General features: G+C 37.0%; 2 protein-coding genes across 4 annotated transcripts; both read left to right on the plus strand.

Annotated features, from left to right (window-relative positions):
* The first annotated feature begins 7,026 nt into the window (after nt 1–7,026).
* On the plus strand, nt 7,027–11,166 carry LOC113330732 (26S proteasome non-ATPase regulatory subunit 4 homolog). 3 transcript variants are annotated; one of them, XM_026577565.1, is made up of 10 exons: nt 7,027–7,117; nt 7,213–7,326; nt 7,538–7,643; nt 8,179–8,293; nt 8,379–8,585; nt 8,675–8,963; nt 9,508–9,643; nt 10,406–10,509; nt 10,604–10,672; nt 10,909–11,166. In XM_026577565.1, exons 1-10 carry the CDS (start codon nt 7,106–7,108, stop codon nt 10,951–10,953), a joined length of 1,197 nt encoding a protein of 398 aa, XP_026433350.1. In that variant the 5' UTR covers nt 7,027–7,105; the 3' UTR covers nt 10,954–11,166. The 3 variants fall into 3 exon arrangements, with proteins under 3 accessions (XP_026433350.1, XP_026433352.1, XP_026433351.1); XM_026577567.1 differs by having other exon boundaries at nt 10,912–11,166; XM_026577566.1 differs by lacking the exon at nt 7,027–7,117 and having other exon boundaries at nt 7,201–7,326.
* A 1,244-nt stretch (nt 11,167–12,410) lies between these two features.
* On the plus strand, nt 12,411–12,803 carry LOC113330500. The gene has a single exon (XM_026577303.1). The coding sequence runs from the start codon at nt 12,411–12,413 to the stop codon at nt 12,801–12,803; it is 393 nt and encodes a 130-aa protein (XP_026433088.1).
* The last annotated feature ends 9,265 nt before the right edge of the window (nt 12,804–22,068 follow it).

Raw genomic sequence — 22,068 nt, forward strand, 5'->3', positions numbered from 1 at the left:
TAATTTCTAGGTCATCAGATTCCTGAAAATGGGAAATTGATTCTTCTAAGTCAGGTTCATCCTCATTATTCTCTACGAGTTCATCTAATACTATTGTTTCTAAATCGTACGACTCTAAAACAGTATTCTCAGGATAAAACCGTTCCTCAAAACCATCATCGATTACAGTTTCTAAATCGTTCGACTCGAAAACAAGAGTCTCAAGATAAACCGGTTCCTCTAAACCACTATCGGCTTCGTAATCAACAGGAAAAACTACATCGTCTAAAACGGTGGAATCCCTAATCAAATCCTCGTCTTTTTGAATAGGTGAATAATCATAATAATTATTTGGATTTGAACTAGAAATAATATAATCATTATAAAGCTCAATTGGATTACTAGCTTCCTGATCACTATTCCTACATATTTCATGTTCTTCATCAATACTATCCTCATCATAATCATCATTATAACATGAAAAAGATCGAACCTCATCAAAACAAGTAGTGCTACCAATTCTAACCTTGTTATCTTGATTATGTAAATAACTATCTTCATTCTCAAGGGTATTATTGGATACACTATATTGGCAATTCAAGTAATTTCGAGCAATTCTTTCGTTCGTCTCAGCTATCCGCTTGAGGTGGTCTTCTAAAGAAAGTTCACTCATTATTGTAGTTCTTTCGTCTATAATTATACTATTCATATCAGCTAACTTACGCGTCGACTCAGCTAACTTACGTGTTGACTCTAGTAAAGAGGAATTATCAGAAGGATCATAAAAAGGACTACTTTTCAATAGTTTGATTGTATCCTCTAGAGACGAAGAACTAGTACTATAATCTTCTTGCTCGTAAGACTGATGCATGTGTGGATAGTAATTGGGCTCACCATGGTATGAACTATAACCTTGAAAAGGTTGGCGTTCCCAACTACTATTCCCACCATGGTCATAAAAATGATGATGTCCATATTCAAATTCAGGTCGATACTCATTGTATTGGCTTCTATCATACCAGTTCGACATTCTTAATTGCAAGGGAAATCTACACAATCACAAACAAGGCTGACTCGACCAAATCAAACCTATAGAATCTAGCAAAAAAAAAGCATGATGGCTCCACTTAGATTGTTCTCTAGACCAGCTTCTATTCCTTCGAAAAGGAATTCGTTACAATTTGAGCACACCCCTATGGAATCAATCCGAGCTAATGTAAGTTGAATCGAGGCGAGGGAAGCTCAGTAGAGCTTTGATACCCAAGGCCTCACCGCTATCACAAGGCGGCGCAGTCACGCATTCAACTCACAGAAACTATCATGAACTTTGAAGTGTGCTTAAAGAGCAACCAATATTTTTCGAACGAGTTTCCTATTAAGATCGTTACCCTATTGGTCTCGTTCTATTCAAAATTTTAGGCTTAGGTTCGTGTTTGGTTTCGTTTTCCTAAGGCGGGAAAGAAGGAACGGTGATGAAATCCGAGTCCTTATCTTGATTTGGCCAGGCCTTGCCCTTTACTAGGAAATTAAAAACAGTCCAAATTCGTCCTCAATCAATGAATCACCTTAAGGAATACAGTAACTCGCTTACAGGAGATTCGCGAGTGTTTCGATGGACTTACCTCCCGTACCAGACGGGGGATGAACCGTTGAAGTCGACTCGGGCCACGACTCCTATGTCATGTACGAACCCGAGGGGCCGAGACGATATCGTAATCGTCGTCCTTCCCTGCAAACAATTTATTTATTTTTTTGTTTAATAATACCCTTCCGTAGGGTTAAAAAAAAAGAAATAAAGTCCAATTGTTTAAAGTCCAAAGTCCAAAATAAATAAAAATATTACAGTTTTCCTTACACACTCTAAAAAAAATTAAAAATTAAATCCTAAAATTGTCCTTTTTTCTTCTCTTTTCGCTTTAAGCTTTTTCCTCTCCAAGTCCTTAGTACTCCACTTCGAACCTGTAAATCAAAGAAAAAAAGACAAAGTAAAAAGGAACAAATAATAAATAAAAAAAACCTAAAAAAAATAAAATAAATCTATATACAAGTCCCCGTCGGCGGCGCCATTTTGTTGTAGTATTTTTCGTGCAGTAAATAAGAGTTCGATGCTCGGACTTGAAAGATTTAAAAATATATGTACAAAAATTGTCACAGGATCAAGAGACACTAGCACTCAGGATTCCACCATAATCATTCATATAATTAATATATTTATTTCCAAAACAATTATAGCTCACATAAAAATAGGGACTCTAATTCTTGCCAAGGTAGATTTTTAGAAGATTAACTGTAAATCGAAAGCATGGCATATCAAAAGTACTAAGACCAAGCATAAACCATCAAAAGAAATGACAATCAATTAAGAAAAATCATAAAACATTTAATAAAAATGCAAGAAGTCATAAAAGAATTAAATATAATTTTTATATGTGTAAAATATGGCTTCCTCCATCATCCCAGTATTGGGGTTTAGCTATTCATATCAATCACATACTCAAAATATTAATTCAAGGTTCAAAGTGTGATTAAAAGAGTCAAAAGTTATAAAATAGTGGTTCTGAGACTCACAAAACACGTCCAACAAGAAACGATAGAACAGAACTGCAGCAAAGGAGCGACACTTATCTTCTGTAGCTGGCACTGTTGAAGAACGACGCTTCAGAAGCGTCTGTTCTTCATCTTCTTCCTCCTCCTCGAGCAGCAACAGAGAACTTTTCTTCTGTTCCTGTTCTTCGTCTCTCCCAGCCTCTGCTCCGATTCTCTCGACCCCAAACTCTTGATAATCTTCTCTCACTTCGCACCAGCCTTTTTATATACCCAATCAGCTCCAAAAATCCCGAGAAAATCTCTTCTATCGGCGACTATTCTTTTTTTCTTCTTCTCTGCGTGCAGTTGAGAAAATCTCTCCTGTCACTCCCTGTACGCGTTTTTTAGATATAAAATTGCCACCAAACTCTTATCAAGACTTGAACAGGACCTAGTACATAACTATCCAGCGTAAAACTCTCACAAAATCTTTCATAGAAATCCTTGAAACTGGACAGAACAATACGTATCCTGTTTGGACTTTGATCGCTTCTCCCAGCCATTCCAGCCCAAGTTGATCGATAAAATCACTTGCATACGGTCTGTTTAGTCTTAACAGGCCTAGCCCAATTGATTTCAGGGATTTAATCTCCCTCAAAACTGCCCAGAAATCCAACAACAAATTATCGGACGTGAACTTTAGTTTTCCAGCCAAATTCCATTATTTGAACTTTGAATGTGGTGTCCCCTTAACCAGACTGGGAGTCCCTTTAGCATATGCCTTGAAATGGGGTGCCCCTTATCCAAATTAGGGGTGCCTTTAGCAATTCTTCTGGGATGTTTTCCGCACTTTTTCAGGGTTCCTCCGGGGTATTTCCGGTACACTTCTGGGGCATTTCCAAGGGCCACATTTTTAGCCAATTTTTGCCGCAAAGCCTTATTTATCCAAAAACACCTACAAAGAGATTAAAAACCAAAATAAGTACAACAATGGACACTAACAATATACACAATTGAGATAAATTAGACACATAAATGCGTCTATCATGCATCTATATGTCAAGATTAGGAAATGAATCTACCGGTTTGGCTAAGAAATTCCATTCAACCATATGTCAAGATTAGGAAATGCATCCCAAATGTTTATCCTTTTCTTTTTCCAACTTCCTACTTTTTCTTAAAAAGTGGAACAGTTACAGAGATTTAGAAGGGACGGATTTTTTAGTTAAATAGGTGTCAGAAAATAAAGAGGGGCCACATACAAACTGTATGTGACCCGACCACATCGTAGATGGGGCGAATCATATCTAAGCAATTTGTAGCTCGCCGATTCATCAACTTGTCTCAACAAACCCCGTCTATCCTAGAGGAATAACCATATTATATGATTTGGGCCGTGTGGGCTTCTATGCGGGCCAGTAGCATCGGTTGTACACACAGTTAAGTGTGTTTTCGGCAAAGAAAAGATTTTGTATGAGCATTTAAGAACCCTGATTTTGGGCATACCAAAATCTTCTTAGGCATACAAAGCACTAGTCCTAACTTGGGTGACCTTATAAGGGGTACCCTATGGGGTGGTTCAATTACCTATATGCCCTTAAATCCTTTAAATTACTACTAATCTATCCCTAACCCTAATACAAAACCTATAATCAACTACACCTAAAATCAGTTTCATTCACCTTCTTCTTCTTCCTCTCCACAGCCGAACTCATTCACCCTTCCCTTTCTTTTTTTTTCATCGCGGAAATTTAATCGTCGATTCGTGAAAATTTAGTCGACGATTAAACTCATCTATATAATGGGTCGTCGTAAGCCAGTATCTCGTTTAAATCGATCGACTCAACAACCTATTGAAGAAGAAGAAGAAGATTTAGAGAGTGAAGAACAAACTCAAAATCAACCACAAAATCAACCGGAAGAAGAGATTGAAGAAGAACCAACTCCGGAAATGAGAATAAGAAGATTAGTTCTACAAACCCATCGCGTATTTGATGTTTTAGATTGGTTTGGTCGATTTAATTCGTCAAATCATGTTTCTGCGGCGGTTACATGGTATGGTTCGGCGCAAAACAAATCTTAGATGTGCGCCGAGCTGTTCTTGAAACTGAACCCTAAAAGTGCATATGAACGGCTCGGCGTATATCTGAAATCCGTTTTGAGCCGAAATTAGTGACACAGACACTTATATTTAGGATCGTCTTATTCGATGGTGTTAGTTTTGTGCCGAATATGTTTTGTGAATTTCAGAAATTTTGCATGTGCGTAGGATCGGCTTGTATGGTAGTATTAGTTTTGTGCCGAATAAATGTTGTTTGAATTTCAGAATTTTTGCATGTGCTTAGGATCGACTTGTATGGTTGTATTAGTTTTGCGCCGAATAAATGTTTCAATTCATAAGTCTAGATTCGGCTTATTCGATAGTATTAGGGTTGCGCCGAATATCATTGTTAAAATTTCATAAATTTTACAAGTGTATAGGATCGGCTTATTTATATGATATCATGTAGCGCCGAATACATGTTTGAGTTCATAATCATAGATTCGGCTTATTCGACGGTATCGGTTGTGAGCCGAATATATAGAATCGACTTATAATTGTTTTGTAATATTAGCCGATCCACTCTCTGTGTAAGCTAATAAAAATTTCAAGACATGATTCATACTTGCGCCGAACTAGTCTTATAACTTTCATACTTGTGTCAGGACCAATGCCGCGGGTAGGGAGATGTTGAAAAAAATGAAGGCCAAACTTGGTTGCAAAACACCAATGACCGTGGAAGAACAAAAATACCTCATCAACAAGTGGGATGCAATCATCAACAAAGGACAAGGACCCGAGGAACCCGAACAAAGGCCTACCACTAAGAAGAGGGGTCGTGGTTAAATGCCCTTTTATGTTTCCAACTTCCTTTTAATCATTTGTCCTTCAGGTTCGACTTTTTCTATAATTTTAGTTATAAGCCGAGCCTTAAAAATCATTATTGGTGTAATCCAGTATTTGTTCTTCCCAACGTATACAGTACCCTTTTTAACCTTGCTAGCGCCGGTTCCACTACGCTCACAAATCATTTCAAACCGATCCCATCGGCTTTGTTGTCCTTTAACTAGTACACAATTTATCTTCATCGCGTGTTCCTCAAGCCAATCCAGAACTTCTGGTTTAGTTTTCCATATCTACGTTCATTCCAAAACAAGTAATTTGTAAGAAAAACTTTGGAATATTCCGACAACATTAAGGTAAACAAAAGGTTCTTACATACCAAATCATTTTGGAAGTGATCCTTTCTATCCTCGTGAATTATGTCTACTGGATCAGGTTGATTTTCCATGGGTCCAAGCACGATCTACAAAGAATATCACAAGGTTAAACACTAGAAAGGGAATATAATAACAAGGTTCGGCGCATTCGATAATCACATTATGTGCCGAACTATAAACATTTACAGGTTTCGGCTTATACGATATCCTCAATATGTGCCGAACCACGAACAATATTTTAAGCCAAAAATTAACAAATTCATGTTCGGCTCAGACGATAATCATATTATGTGTCGAACCTTGAACATAAGAGGTTTCGGCTGATACGATATTCTCCATATGTGCCGAACCAGTAACAATATTTCAACCCAGAATTTAAAAAATTATGTTCGACACATACGATTTTGGAATATGTAAGCCGAATTAGTAATGATTCTATTCCGGGCTATTCAGGATGTTGTTCGGCTTACTATGAAACTTTCATATAAGCTGAACTAGTGTCTAGCAAAAGGGTTGGAATTGGAAATTATAGGTTCGGCGCATGCAGTAAACAGATTCAGTAAGCCGAACAGTTCATCAATTGGTAGATTCGGCTCATAGATGTGAGCCGAACCTCAACCTGTTTTGCCGAACCATAATTCAAAAAACCTAACTTTTCATAATTGAGAGCTATAGAAGTGAGATTAAGTATCGGATATAAGTGTACCTGTGTATTAGAAGCATTGGGTTCCTCATCAATGTCTTCATCATCAGGATTTGGCTCATAAAAATCATCTTGAGTTTGTGTTTGAGTTTGAGTTTGAGTTTGAGTGGGTGTAAAATCATTCTCATAATCTAAGAAATCAGCCATTTCTGGATCATTGTTGTAGTTGATATGTATTTTCCTAGGTTTTTTAGATGAATGATGACCCTCCTCATCCTCCATTGAATCAAGAATTAGAATTTTCTCACTTTCTGCTTCTCTTTCTCTCCTTCTTAACCAAACCAAAACTTTGATTTTTTTTTCCTCAAATTTTTCATCTAAACAACTCTTGTAATTCTGAAAATTATTTTAATCACTAAACAAAATATTTAATCACTAATCAAGATTATTAACACTAATACGTAAAGGGCAGATTTGCCATTAAAAAAAAATTGGGTTAAGGGGTTATCTGATTTTGCCAGTTCACAACCTTTTTTTGTCTTCGTTCGGTATGTCTTGAAAGATTTTGGTATACCCAAAATTATAGTTCTCATTTAAATAGGTAGTTCAGCCTTTAGGCACAAGTAATAAATATACGAATTTTGACCCTCTTTTCACTTTCTTTCAGATTTCGGAATATTTGAAGTTGGGGCAACAATGGTTCTCGAGGTTCACTTCCATTACTTTAATTTGTTTCTGTAAATCTCTTCTTCTTTTTCTCACCCTTCGAATTCTGATGATGATTATGGTGTATGATTTGGCAGGCGACAATGATATGTATAGATAATTCAGAATGGATGAGAAACGGTGATTACTCACCCACTCGATTCCAGGCTCAAGCTGAAGCTGTTAGTCTTCTCTGCGGTGCTAAAACTCAGGTTACCCCTCGTTCGTCTTCTTCTAATTTTGGTAAAAGAACTAGGGTTTATCACACCATTAAAAAAAACTAATAACTAGGGTTTAATCACATTTTTTTGGTTTTGATGCAATTTTACGGTTTCACTTTAGTTTAATTTAGGGTTTTGTATAATTTTTGGATTTCTAGGGTTGAGAATGTAAAACTTTTTTTTTTTTTTTTTTACTTTACAGTCTAATCCCGAGAACACAGTGGGGGTTCTGGCGATGGCTGGTAAAGGGGTTCGTGTTTTGGTCACTCCTACAACTGATCTTGGAAAGGTTCTGGCGTGTATGCATGGTAAATTCATAAAATTACTTACCTGTATTAGTAAACAATTGTATTTTAATGCAGGTTTTGATATATGCATATCGCCATGTTTGTACAAGTATAAGAGGGCCTGGTGTTTGACTTTTCTTTTCTTCGCATCTGTCTGTAATCTGTATCATTTTTGTTTTCCTTTAACTTCACAGGTTTCTTAAATAGTTTCCATGTAGTGGTGAGGGTGAGTGCCTCATTTCAGCATAAGTTGCTTAACCAATTTTATGCTTGTACTTTATTGCCCTATGTATTCTTGTTCTGATGCTTTCATCTCCTTTAGGTGTAACCCCATGGCAAGGTGCACTATTGAAATCTTACCTGTAGGATAGGTAGATGGAAAGTTATCCTATTCATTCACTGTCACCGTCAAACAAGCAAAAACCTCCTATTATATTATTATAGATTCTAGTCCTGCTACCGTGGTTCCTTCGTCAAGAAGTATTTGATTTGACGGCTTAAGTGCCTTTTTTTTTATTCTGCTCTTCGGCACTCAGCTCATCTCTTTTGTTTATAGGCTTAGAAATGGGCGGTGAGATGAATCTGGCTGCTGGGATCCAAGTGGCTCAATTGGCTCTTAAACATCGTCAAAACAAAAACCAGCAACAAAGGATTATAATATTTCCAGGAGGGTAAATAGACATTTAACCACAAAGTTCATCTGATTTTGTAAAATTTTGTTGTGAAATTAAATGTGCTCATTTTTCTCTCTACCAGTCCGGTGAAATATGACAAGAAAGTCCTGGAGTCGATTGGAAAGAAACTTAAAAAGAATAGTGTAGCTCTTGACATCGTTGATTTTGGGGAAGAAGCTGATGAAAAGGCTGAGAAGCTGGAGGCGCTTCACGCTGCTGTAAACAATGGCAATAGTCACATTGTTCACGTCCCCCCTGAGTCCAGTGCTCTATGTGATGTACTTTTAACGTATGTATTGGTGAATTGTGCATATCATGTTACAGAACTCTATACTACTTGTATATTTGAGTGACGCAATTCCTTATTACTCATTGCAGCACACCCATATTTACTGGGGATGGAGAAGGAGGGAGTGCTTTTGCAGCATCTGCCGCAGCAGCAGCGGCAGGTGGTGCTGCTGGCTATGAATTTGGTGTGGATCCCAACTTGGATCCTGAGCTTGCTCTTGCTCTTAGAGCTTCAATGGAGGAAGAGAGGGCAAGACAGGAGGCTGCTGCAAGGGCTGCAGAAGAAAAAGGAGGTGGACAGGCATCAAGTTCACATGATACAACTATGATTGAAAACACTGGCATTATGTCTCATGGAGCTAATACAGGCGATTTGATGGTAGGTCTCATGCTTTTAGTATTTGTATCTTCTGATTTTCTTACTGTGAATGTGAATCACATGAGGGTATTACATCCATGAGGTCTACATCTCCGTCATTATAGTTAGAACTACCGTATCTTGTTATATTTTTCGGAGTAGCTTAGAGTTTAGCTTCTTCAGAATCGTAGGAAACACCACAAATTCCTTTGTGTAAAAATGTCGTGATAATTTTGGGTCTGCATCCTTTTAACGTTTTCTATCTCCATATGGTTCCGTACCAGTACTTTATTAGTTTCGTAAAGTCGTTCTTGCAGTGCGTCTTGTTATGTCCAGCACTGATTTAACTGCAATTTCTCCATGCACTCTCTAGGATACGCTGATGTATGTCTGCATTTTTCATATCGTTTTAGACGATCTTTTTTGTCTTGTCACAAAATTCTTGATGTAGAACACACAGGTTCCTCTAGGTTATTCTTGATCTTTAGAAATTTGCACAACTGTTGCCTACAGATCTTTATATTGATATTTATCTATTTTTCCTTTTTCTTTTTCGTCTGAACAGGATGATGACACTGCATTGCTAGAGCAAGCACTCGCAATGTCGCTGAACGACCATCAGTCTATTCCATCTGGTGGAATATCGTTGGAAGACACCGACATGTCTGAGGCAACTAAAGAAGATCAAGAGCTGGCACTTGGTAAGTTACTTGCATACCAATGATTGGAGCAGTTAAGTCTGTACTATGATGAGCCTTATTTGAAAAAGTTACCCGGAGTTATGAACCATTACCTTACAGATTTTTCTATAGTGGTGATTTAATTGGCCCAATTGCTACGACCACCAACTTTTTTTTATAGCTTTATTAGTGGGTATCACTTGCATAGTTTAGAACATGAAATCAACAATAGTATGTACCACCTGATCTATTGGACATGATTTTTTATGATGGCCATGATCAACTTATCTTAATAGTTCACACTGATACAACATTAAACCTAGAAGGCTTGGACCTGGCTAATACTCTCTCTGTCCCACTAATAGATGACCTATTCATTTTTAAATTTTGTCCCACTAATAGGTGACCTATATCATTAAACAAGGGGATATTTCTAAAACTACCCTTTCAATTGATTATTGTTAGCATAAAATATATGTATAATTTGATAGCCATGTTTATGTTCGCTATGTAGGTTTTTTAAAATGTTTTTCAATGGTATAGAATTTACGAATTTCCGTGAAATAGTTTGAGAGATGAATCATTTCTAAATTTTACTAATCATTATCCATAAGGGTATAATTGTAAATTAAAAATACTTCTTTCTCCTCCTTGCCTTAAGAATTGTGCAAACTTGACTAGGTCACCTAATTGTGGGACGGAGGGAGTATTAAACTTCCAATTTCCAGTAAGTTCTGATTTTCATTTTTTTTTTAAACCATATCTTCTGCTTTCTACATGCAGCACTCCAGATGTCCACGCAGGGCAATGCAGAAGCACCTACAGACCAGAGTGAAATAAACCAGGTGCTGGGGAATCAGGCATATGTCTCATCAATCCTTTCTACGGTATATATAGTTTTTTTCTGTTTGAGTAGTGCAATATACTTTTTGTTTGGAGTATGCCTTTTGTGCATATGTTGATACATCATTTCTCTTGCAGCTTCCAGGAGTTGACACCAATGATGACACGATACAAGATTTGATTGCATCTTTACGAAGTCATCAAGAAGTAAGTTGGCAAAATCTCGTTCATCTTCCTAATTGTTAAAACATTAACAATACTCTCTTTTTTCATCTTTGTATGATTGCAAAGTACATATGGCACTAAGACTTGACAGATTATTTGACACTTTCAGAATTGTGGGAAAAATTAATATTTGATTGATCACCTCTCTTGTTATTATACCTTGTAACAACTAATTTTGAATCTTACAAGTTGTATAATGTGTTTTGTTCTTGTCTCAGAAGCTTAATAAGGAATATGGTGATAAACCACCAAATGACAAGTGATGATGGGACAGAGGAAGCAGAGTTCTAAAGGTCAGTCTGGGACTAATATTATCTCGTTGGTAATGAGGAGTTGGGACTGTGTTCATATCCTGCATTACTTGTTCTACTTTTGTAATTCTTGAGAGACGGTTCCATGGATGCCCTTTAAGCTTCAAAACGGCAGTGTGTAATGAATACTTTATCCTCCCAGCATGTGTCTTTTGGTTTTCATTATTTTTGGTGTGGTGCTTTTTTTTTCTTCTATCAAAAATAGACTGCACAACAGCAAACCCACTGAAGTTTTGGCCCCAAGGCTACGCTGAGCTTAGAACCGGTTTATTCTTTTGTTTAGGTAGAAAGGAACAAACCCACACCCACACGGTGAATAAAGTAAAAAAGTTTGTGACAAAGGGTTGATTTACCCTATCAAGGTTCAGTTTATTGTCAACGTTTTCCCCTTGTTTTCTATTTTGTTACTGGAAAGGAAAGGAAAGCAAATATTGAAGCAACAATCAGTGGTCAGTTTCCGCAGTTGGTACTCAGTAGTTGGTTGGTGAGTGAGAGTGCAAGAATATTACCTGACCCGGCCGTTCATAATAATATTTTTTAATAAATTGAATCATTGTTGGGCGTCATAGTAGAATTTAAAGAAAAAAGGGGATGAGGAGAGCCCTAAGCAGCTACACCTTTCCTCACCCCTCCCTTCTCGTCATTTGGCTTGGCACTTCGAGTGCCTTTTTTTTGCGGAAATGCCAGTTGCCTCCCTATTCTCCATCTTCCTATTCACCTCCCTATAATCTAAGTCCCACATCCATATTGAGATTCGCATTCAGGTTCAGGTGGGATTCACCATTCCCCTAACATGGAGTTTAGATTGTAGGGAGGAAAATAGGAAGGTGGAGATTAGGGAGCCAAATAGCATTGCCGTTTTTCTGTTCTTCTTTTCTTAATATTTTCTCTGATGCGCCTAATTACAAGCAAGTTCCAGAAACAGACGGCTTAGAATGCCAAAGTAAGTTGTCAATTCCAAATTAGGAATAAAGATTAATGATACCATTATTAAATTTATTCTAAATAAACTCATTAGAATGATACCAAAGTAGAAAATATAGTCAATAATATCTTAAATATCTTCTCAAATGAATATGCATGACAACATCCTCTTTCTCTTCATTTTTATATGAAAGATCTGATATTACTCCAAATAGTCTCTACTCCTATACTTTTATGAGATAAAATATTAATTAAAATTATCTTTTTCTTCGTTGGGTTCGATTGCTTCAAATTCAAGGGACCTCTCTCTCTCTCTTTTTCCCCGATACCTGAAACTGATTTTAGTTCCCTTTCCTTCCTTCCTTCCTTCCTTCCTCGCATCATATCATATCATATCATATCATATCTCCATAGCTATTATAAATAGCTCATCCATAGAGAGATATTTTTCATTCACAGTAAGAGAATTAATTAAATTAAGAGAGATGAGGATGATGATATCAGATGTAGTAGTAGGGAATCTAATGAGTGTGTATTTAGGTTTAATAGCTTCTCTTAAGCTTTTTGGTGTATTGAGTGGGCGGAGTTTCTCAGGAATGTTTGTGGTTTTGGTTTCTTCAGCTGCTGTTCTCTTTATCCTCTTATCTACTCTCTCTTGGGATGTTTCTCGCAAAGCTTCTGCTGCTTCATCGTCTCCTTCTTCTTCAGCATCATCATCATCAGCTCAAAATTATAATCATCAGAATCGTGGGGCCCATAAGTGTCGAGGAGGGATTTGTTGGCACGGTACTGTTTCTGTTGGATCAACTGTGTCTCAAGTCCGATTTCGTCTTCCGCCTTACCACCACCACCAGTTACCACCACCACCACTACCTTAATTCGTCAATATTTAATAGTTTATATATAATATAATAACCAAATACTGTATTAGGAAAATCATCTGGATGACTGAAGTTAGGGGTTTTGTACATGTTAAGTCAGTTTCCACAATGTAATCTATCTATATCTATCTTATATACTACTTCTGTGTTTTTTTGGTTGTGATTTGGGGATGACTACTTCTTCAACTGCGGTGATATATCTTATGTATGTAAATACTGTTTCTGTAAATGAATAATCAACACACTTAATAAATTACTACTATCCTTTTCTTTTCTTTAGAAAACTGCCAGTCTCTAATTAGTTGGGTGCATAGACTAATGCACAAGATCTCATAGGTTTTTGTACAAACTACTTATTTTGACTGCGAGTGCGAGGTGATCAATTTATTTCTACTAGTAGTAGGATTGTCAAATAACATACGACAATTAACAGAGAATTCACTGTGATTATCGATGCCAATTAATGTGAGAAATCGTATACAGTATATTTTGCTTGCACGTCTACATTGCCCTAATAAATGAAATCAGAGACTAGGTCTGATTTTCAAAAAATTAATGGCTTTTGTTAACTTGTATATCTGTATACATGTTAAGATTTAATAAAGAATTATTTTATTTTTTTTAGGAATTGGGTTTTTTTTAATTATTCTACTATAAATTAGTTTTTCTTGCACTAAAACAACATTTTTTGTTCCCAATGCAAAGAATTATTGTTTTCAATGTAATAAAACAAACAAATCTTGTTTCCAATGCAAGAAATTGTTGTTTTAATGAACCTTAACATGTGTACGAGTATACAAGTTAACAAGACCCAAAATTGATACTAGGTCCATTAACATAGCCTGCATACTGCATAGGTACTTGAAACTGAAACATCTTTTTTTTTCTTTCCTGCGGTAACTTCCCACTGAATGGAGGAGCTTTGTAGAAAAGTTATCATTCCTACTGCGGCCCTGGGTTTTCCTCTTAAGAGGGTCTACCCGCATACATGTTAAGGTTTAATAAATATTTTTTTTGTTATCTTATTTTATTAGAAATTGGTTTTTCTTATACTAAAATCAACAAATTTTGTTCCCAATGCAAAGACTCCGGTTTTCAATGCGATAAAACAAACAAATTTATTTTCAACGCAGAAAATTATTATTTTAGTGAACCTTAACATGTATATAACCGTATATACATGTTAACAAGACCCTCTTAAAAGAGGCACATTAATTATTGTTAGTAATACTCACCGGTATTACGGTGGGACTGAACAACTTAATTATGTGGCGTTTTGATTGCTACTGGGAATTCGCAATTCGGTAGAAAATAAATAAACTGAAGTGAAAAGTAGGTGGTGGGTCTGCAAATCTTTTTCATAAATGCTAGCAGCAAATTTCAAAAAGGAGGGGTAGGAGGTTTGGTAGGAATGCAGGATAACTAACTCGATAGGAAACACGAATTTCTAAGTTTCGAGCAAACAAAGGTGCCATGAAGTTTATGATCCTTCCGCACATGAATTCACCTTTACAATGTGTTGTACCTAAGCATCACGTGATATCTCAGTTTCCCTGATTTTAGTTTTACAAGTGTGGTTCTGGAGGATACATACGGAGGATACGGATGCTACGAATGTTAGCCAAAGCATCTGGGAGTGTGTAATCCAGACAAGTGGGCTAGGTAGATGTTGGTGGTGTATGGTTAAATTGGTTTAGTATGATGGATAGACACAGTATTTTGCGTTGAGTTCAAGAAATTAGGCGCTTCGTTACGGGATAGAGTGCAATTATTTACTCCAACATTCCTATTTTCTCTCTTCTAACTCACATGCTCTTGGAACTAGTACTTGGGAGTCTATTTCCTATGTTACTTAATTGGTTTTGTTGGGTCATCAAAATTCATAATCATTCAGTTCATGGAACCATATAATGCAGTCTACAATCCATGCATGAGCTTTGGGTTATACAAGATACTATAGCGCATTACTGCGGCAAAAGTCATAAACCGTTTCCCTGTCCGTCACCCATGATAGATGTCCAGCACTCTATCGGCAAAACTCTGGGCACCCGACCTGTTTACCACCTAAAAAGTCCATTAATATACTAGGGCAAGTTTTTTTTTTTTTTTTCTTCTTTTGGTGGGAAGACGAATATATATAGACTAGCAAATAGGTTTACAATTTCATTTTTACCAAAAACATTGGTAATAACGGTAGATTTTTGAACTCTTTGCTGCAACTGTAAGGACATATGTTGGAGGTTTTTTTATACTAGCTTCCTTTGCTATGTAGTTCGTTGTTGAGTTATATGTCTTGTACTTCTATACTTCCTTGAATTTGGGATAGATTTTTAAAAATCATATTGGCTTATTGAAGATGTTTTCCGCTGTCCAATTAGTTTCTGTTTTTATCTTGTTAATTGTGTCAGCCAAGACTTTGCAACCAGTGACTATAAAAACACTTGACAAGATATTTTACTTTAACCAAGTAGTCGCATTTAGCAAGGCATTTGATTATGCATGAAAAGCCCAGGTGGCCCATTTCGATCCCGCCGATAAATGCATGACAATCTCATGATCCACTGAGTAAAGGATAAAGGCGTAACCCATAGTTGAATCTTTTTTCCTAAATGGGGCATCAATAAAGATTTTCCAATCGGTGTTTAAGTCCGACCATTTATTTCTCACTGAATTTCCTAATCTAGGATTAAGACCCTTATGGATTCCTTTAGGAGGAGCCGACTGAAGAAATCTATTAACTTGTTCAATTAATCATCGGTTTAGGAGTTTCCTTTTCGAAAACTACCAGAAATCTATGCTTCCTAATGAACCATAGAATGGTGGCTATTTTATCCGAAAGTTGAGCCAAGTCTGGGTTCAATAACCAATTCATGACCCACGAACTAATTGAGTCTGAGTTGTCTCTTGTGTTAATAGTTTCAACAGAAAGTCTAAACCAAATAGCTCTGGCAAAAAGGTAAACATATGGAAAACATGTTGCTATATTTTCTGTTCCCGAGAATTGCACATCTGAGAATGGGTATCGATAGCTGAGTTATGCGCTCCAAGTATGGTGGAAGTTGGTAAGGTCCTCTGCGATAGTTTCCGTATAAATAATCTTATTCTTGGGATAGCATGAATTCCTCGTATCTTTTTCCGAGGAAATTCCATAAGATTGTCATTTTCTCGATCTTGTTTAGTTAGAAAACTGTTGATATTCCTTGCTGAGAAGATTCATGAATGATGATGTTTCCATCTAATTTTGCCTTGTTCTTGTTTCCTTGGCATAATTGCTTGAATTTTTGCTCCGACGTCTTCATGAAAATATTTGTTAAGTTTTCTTGATCCCATTCATTTTCTTTTGTTATCAAATTTTGAACCAATTGTGGTGTCGGCTCTTACAAATGAGTTGGTTATGTGATTGTCTTGGTATTAAATATCCAAATGTCTTCCCAATTTTTTGCGGAGGCTCTTGTACTGTTCTTAAGTACAATTAACAATCAAATCCAATGAATAGAAAGATATCAGAGTGAACAGGGAAGGATTAGACGAAAATAGAGAAGAATTAGACGAAATGAGAAGAAGAAGATGAAGATAATCTGGTTCAGTAGAACACATCCTGAGATAAGTGTTCATTCATTTTCAGATAAACCTTTCTCTCTCCATTACAACATAAATACTCACTAATCATAAGCCCTACAATCGACCACCCATAGCTAAACACGTGCAAGCATCTGGCTCGGCTAGCTAACTCCTAAATGACCCAACCAACACTAATTACTAAGGCACCCAAGATAGTGCTAAGGGCACCCCTGCTGAAGCTAGCACAATATAATTAGGTACATGACATTTCACCCCTCTTAAAGGTGATCCTTGTCCTCAAGGATCAAAGGTGGAGATTGCACTGCCAGGAATTCAGGAAAATGAGCTGCAATGTTAGACCTATCTTCCCAAGTGGCATCCTCTGGATATGAGTTTTTCCACTGAATTAGCAGCTGTAGTACTTCCTTGTTCTTCTGAGTAATTGATCTGGTGTCCAAAATGCTCTTAGGTTGCATTATGATCTGTCCTGCATGGTCCACTATGGAGAGAGATGGTGAAGGAAGGATGTCTTGACCAATCTGCTTCTTCAATTATGAAACATGAAAGACAGGATGAATTCTGGCACTTGCTGGTAGGTCAAGCTTATAAGCCACTGCTCCAATCTTCTATGAGATAGTAAATGGCTCATAGTATTTTGCAGATAGCTTAAAATTCTTGCGTAATGCTACAGATGCTTGCCTGTAAGGTTGGAGCAAAGTAGACACTATCACCAACTTCAAAAACTCTATCTACCCTGCTCTTGTATGCAAATAATTTCATCCTTTCTTGTGCCTTATGCAATGTTTCTTTGAGGAGATCAACCATTGCATCTCTCTCTTTAAGGTAACTCTCTACTGCATCTACTGAGGTGACTGCTGTTGTTGGAAAAGCCAGGTATGGTGGATTATACCCATAAAGGGCCTTGAAATGTGTCATCTTCAGGCCGGTGTGTAACTTGTGTTATACCACCATTCTGCCAAATCTAGCCAATGAAACCACTTCTTAGGCAATTGTCCTGTGATACACCTCAAATAATTTTCTAGATAGGCATTTACTCTCTATGCCTGCCCATCAGTTTGTGGGTGGTAGGCTGTACTCAAATTCAGGTTGGTACTAAGTGCCTTGAAGAGGTCTTGCCAAAAATTACTTGTGAACACCTTATCCCTATCTGACACAATTGTTGATGGCAATCCATGTAATTTAAACACTTGATCCAAGAATACCTTGGACACAGTTGCTGCTGTGTAAGGATGCTGCAACCCAATAAAACGGCTATACTTAGTTAGCCTATCCACCACTACAAGGATGACAGTTCTTATCTCACTCAATGGAAGGCCTTCAATAAAGTCCATGGTGATATGTTGCATGCTTGGTCTGGAACAGGAAATGGTTGAAGCAGTCCCCCTGGAAATTGATGATCCCCCTTGTTTCTTTGGCATATATCACAAGAAGAGACAAAAGAGAGTACATCTTTTTTCATACCTGGCCAATAAAAGTAATTTTTAACCCTCATGTAAGTGGCCTGAATTCCTGAGTGACCACCAATGGTTGAGGCATGAACTGACTCTAGGATAGTAATTCTGCCGTTGTTGCTACTTCCCACATACAATCTGCTCTTGAACCTTAACACCTCATCAATATAACTATAGTGCTCCATAGCTGTTGGTACTAAAAGCACTTGTGAAATGAGCTGTTGTGCTTTTGTATATTGAGTGTAGCTATTGGCCAATTCTTGAGTCCATTGAGGTCTTGGTAGTGCCAATGCACTGCAGCTAGCCTCTGGGTGTGGTCTTCTTGACAATGCATCTGCAACAATGTTCTCTGTCCCTTTTTTGTACTTGATCTCATAGTCAAAGCCAAGTAACTGCATCAACCACCTTTGCTGCAATACATTGGTAATTTTCTGCTCCAAGAAATATTTAATGCTTTGGTGGTCTGTTTAAATAACGAACTTACCCCCAAGCAGATAATGTTTCCATCTAGTTACTACCATTACAACATCTAACAGCTCTTTCTCATGAATAGATAGAGCCATGGCTCTAGGTCCCAGTGGTTTGCTGTAATAAGCTATGGGTCTACCTTCTTGGGTTAAGACTGCCCCAATACAATTGTTGCTTGCATCAGCTTCTACAGTAAGCTGTTTGGTGAAGTTTGGAAGTGCCAATACTGGAGTCTGGGTCATGGCAAGCTTCAATTGTTCAAATGCCTCAGTAGATTCTTCTGTCCATAAGAAGGAGTTTTTCTTCAAAAGGTTATTGAGTGTCCTGCATATGTCTCCATAACCTTGGACAAACTTTATGTAATACCCAGTATGACCCAGAAATCCCCTCAATTCTCTGATGTTGCTGGGCAATGACCAATTCTTCATAATGCATAAAAGAAATAACACAGACACCATAATTTTGTTAATGAGGAAACTGCAAATGCAGAAAAACCCCGGGACCTAGTCCAGTTTGAACACCACACTATATTAAGCCGCTACAGACACCAGCCTACTACCAATTAACTTCAGACTGGACTGAAGTTGAACCCTAATCGATCTCATATTGATTCAAGGTACAGTTGTGGTCCTTACGTCTCTGATCCCAGCAGGATACTAACACACGATTCCCTTAGCTAATCTCACCCACAACCAAGAGTTGCTACGACCCAAAGTCGAAAACTTGATAAACAAATCTGTCTCACACAGAAAAGTCTATAAGATTGAATAAATCCGTCTCTTACCGAAATACCCAAGAGTTTTTGTTCCGTCTTTTGATAAATCAAGGTGAACAGGAACCAATTGATAAACCGAACTTATATTCCCGAAGAACAGCCTAGTCTTATCAATCACCTCACAATAATCTTAATCGACTAGCGAAACAAGATATTGTGGAATCACAACGATGAGACGAAGATGTTTGTGACTACTTTTTTTTATCTTGCCTATCGGAGAAATAAATCTCAAGCCAATTTTACAATTTTACTCGTACGATAGAAACAACAAGATCATATCACATAACTACAAGAAAAGTAGTATCGGTCTGGCTTCACAATCCCAATGAAGTCTTAAAGTCGTTAACCTACAGGGTCTCGAGAAGAAACCTAAGGTTAAAGGAGAACCGACTATAGATATACAACTAGTATCACACATGAGGTGTGGGGATTAGGTTCCCAGTTGTTAGAGTTCTCCTTTATATAGTTTTCAAATCAGGGTTTGCAATCCAAGTTACCTTGGTAACAAAGCATTCAATAATCACCGTTAGATGAAAAACCTTATTCATCCAAGCTAATATATTTCAACCGTTAGATCGAACTTAGCTTGTTATACACAAATAAATGTACCCTCATTTAGGTTTATGTAACCGTACCCAAACATGTACACTTATGTTGGCTCAAATAGTTAACCGACGTTAGCCATATGTTTACTCTCATATTAACCTTTATTCATCTTATCCATAACTAGTTCAAATGACTCAAATGAAACTAGTTAAAGAGTTGTTCAATTACATAGAAGACACAATTGAAACTAAATCGGTTTGATTCACTCGAATCAATCATGAACATTATAGCCACAGTTTGCAAAGATTGCATTCCTTAAGATTTAAATGTTTAAGTTCATGAACAGACTGATTTGACAAAATAACCAGCTTAAGTATGCGTACGGGTATGTGTAGTTAAGCAGCCGGATTTGAGTTTGTTAAGTTTCCAAACTCAGCAGAAATTCTCGGTTCGAAAACTTCCGCCAGTATGCGTACGGGTATGCATACTTAAGGTGACTAGTTTAGGAGTTTGTAACTCCCAAACTCAGCTGATATTTTCAGTTCGAAAACTTCTACCAGTATGCATACGGTTACACATACTTATGTTGTCTCCTTCACCAATTTTGTATACACACATATGCATACACTTGGTTCCCGGTTTATGAATTTATAAACTAATGTGCGAACACACTATATATGTTTATATCCAAAGATGGTTGTATCATCAATTCTTAATTTCAATCATTGAAACTTTCTTAGAGGACGTTATATAGTTGTTGTTCACAAACTATTTTTCGTCAAAGAGATTTTCAAGTTTTGAAATTATCATAATGAAACATTCCAAGGCAATACCAAATGATTGTATCACACAAACCATGTTAGATGTAACTCGGCTTTTTTCATATGATCTTATTCGGACTTTCGTCACGAGTGTAAGATGAACACGGCTAAAGCGAAAGCTTGCCAACACATATTTCGAGAAATATATAAGCGAGATAAACTCAGCTGGAAATCTCAAATGTGCATAATAGAAAACTATATCATAACACGACTTATGTCTCAATATAGGAGATACAGTAGAAATAAACTTTCCAAGTGATAGATGAGTTTAAGTCTCCACATATATTTTGTTGATGAAGTTCCACAAGCTCCCCTTAGTAGTTCCGCGTCTTCAAATGATTAACACCGAGAGAGCTAAGCTCAACTACACTATCTAAGTCCTAGTCCGAGACATCTATAAATAGGATAGAAATCAAGACTTATAGTTTCGATCACTAACATTGACAAACATGCTTGAGATAGCAACGCATGCGAGTTCGACCGAGCAATGCTCTAACAATCTCCCCCTTTGTCAATTTTAGTGACAATACTATCAATACATATGGATTACAAAATAGATAAAAAATTGAAGCTTCTCATCCACATGCTTGATCTCCTTGGCATCTTCAACACGACTCGAAATCTTCGTCACTTCCAAGTACTCCATGATTTCAAAGGTTGTAAGTTTGGTCTCATAGTTGTTGAAGATCCGTAGCTATAACAATGAGAAAAAAAATGCTCTCAATCATTGTTATATAATATCACTCCCCCTTAGTCAATACTTTATCTCAACATGAAAACCACTCCCCCTTACATAATGATCCGTAAACCATATGTATTTGTAGTATGAACTACACATTAATCTCCCCCTTTTTGTCAACGAAATTGGCAAAGGTACGAAAAATTAGTGGGATCCTAATGAAATTTCCACGAAGATGGTTCATGACCAAAGGTGTATTAACATACCAACAAATTTAGTTACAATCATATAGCCGAAGCTAAATTCATTCACCAAGGAGTTTATAAAGATACAAGATAACCCCTAAAATATTCCACATCCGCACTCCCCACAAAGATATGGCGATTAAGCACAAGTTCAAAAGAACTCTCCCCCATAAAATGTCATTCCCAAGGGAACAACAAAGGCGACCTTACTTTCACAAGAAAATAAGGATTTCTTTGGATAAAATCAAATCACATGAAAACATGAATTTGAATCCAAAGTATTCAATTAAATTATCCATAAAAGAATTCACGAATAATCCAATCGAAATGCACAACTAAATTAACCACAAGAAAACTCATGATTAATTTAATCGGAATTACACAACCAAATTAACCACGAGAACATGATCAATTTAGTTGGTCATGCTCAAACATAAAAGAACTTACAGAGCAACACCTAAAATAACCAAAAGAGAATCAATTTAGTTTGTCATGCTCAAACATAAGGAACCTTACGGAGCAACACAGTATATGCACCAAGATGTGGATCGGAGATCGACCAATACTTCGGAATATACAAGGATTCATTCTATCTTTCATCACTATTTGCATAATGACATATAACAGACTTAATCCTTATGAACAAAAGTTATATCCTTTCTCTTATCAAACTAGTGACGTAAAAGGCTTTAACT

Source organism: Papaver somniferum, unplaced genomic scaffold (assembly GCF_003573695.1).
Source record: "Papaver somniferum cultivar HN1 unplaced genomic scaffold, ASM357369v1 unplaced-scaffold_118, whole genome shotgun sequence".
Classification (NCBI taxonomy): domain Eukaryota; kingdom Viridiplantae; phylum Streptophyta; class Magnoliopsida; order Ranunculales; family Papaveraceae; genus Papaver; species Papaver somniferum.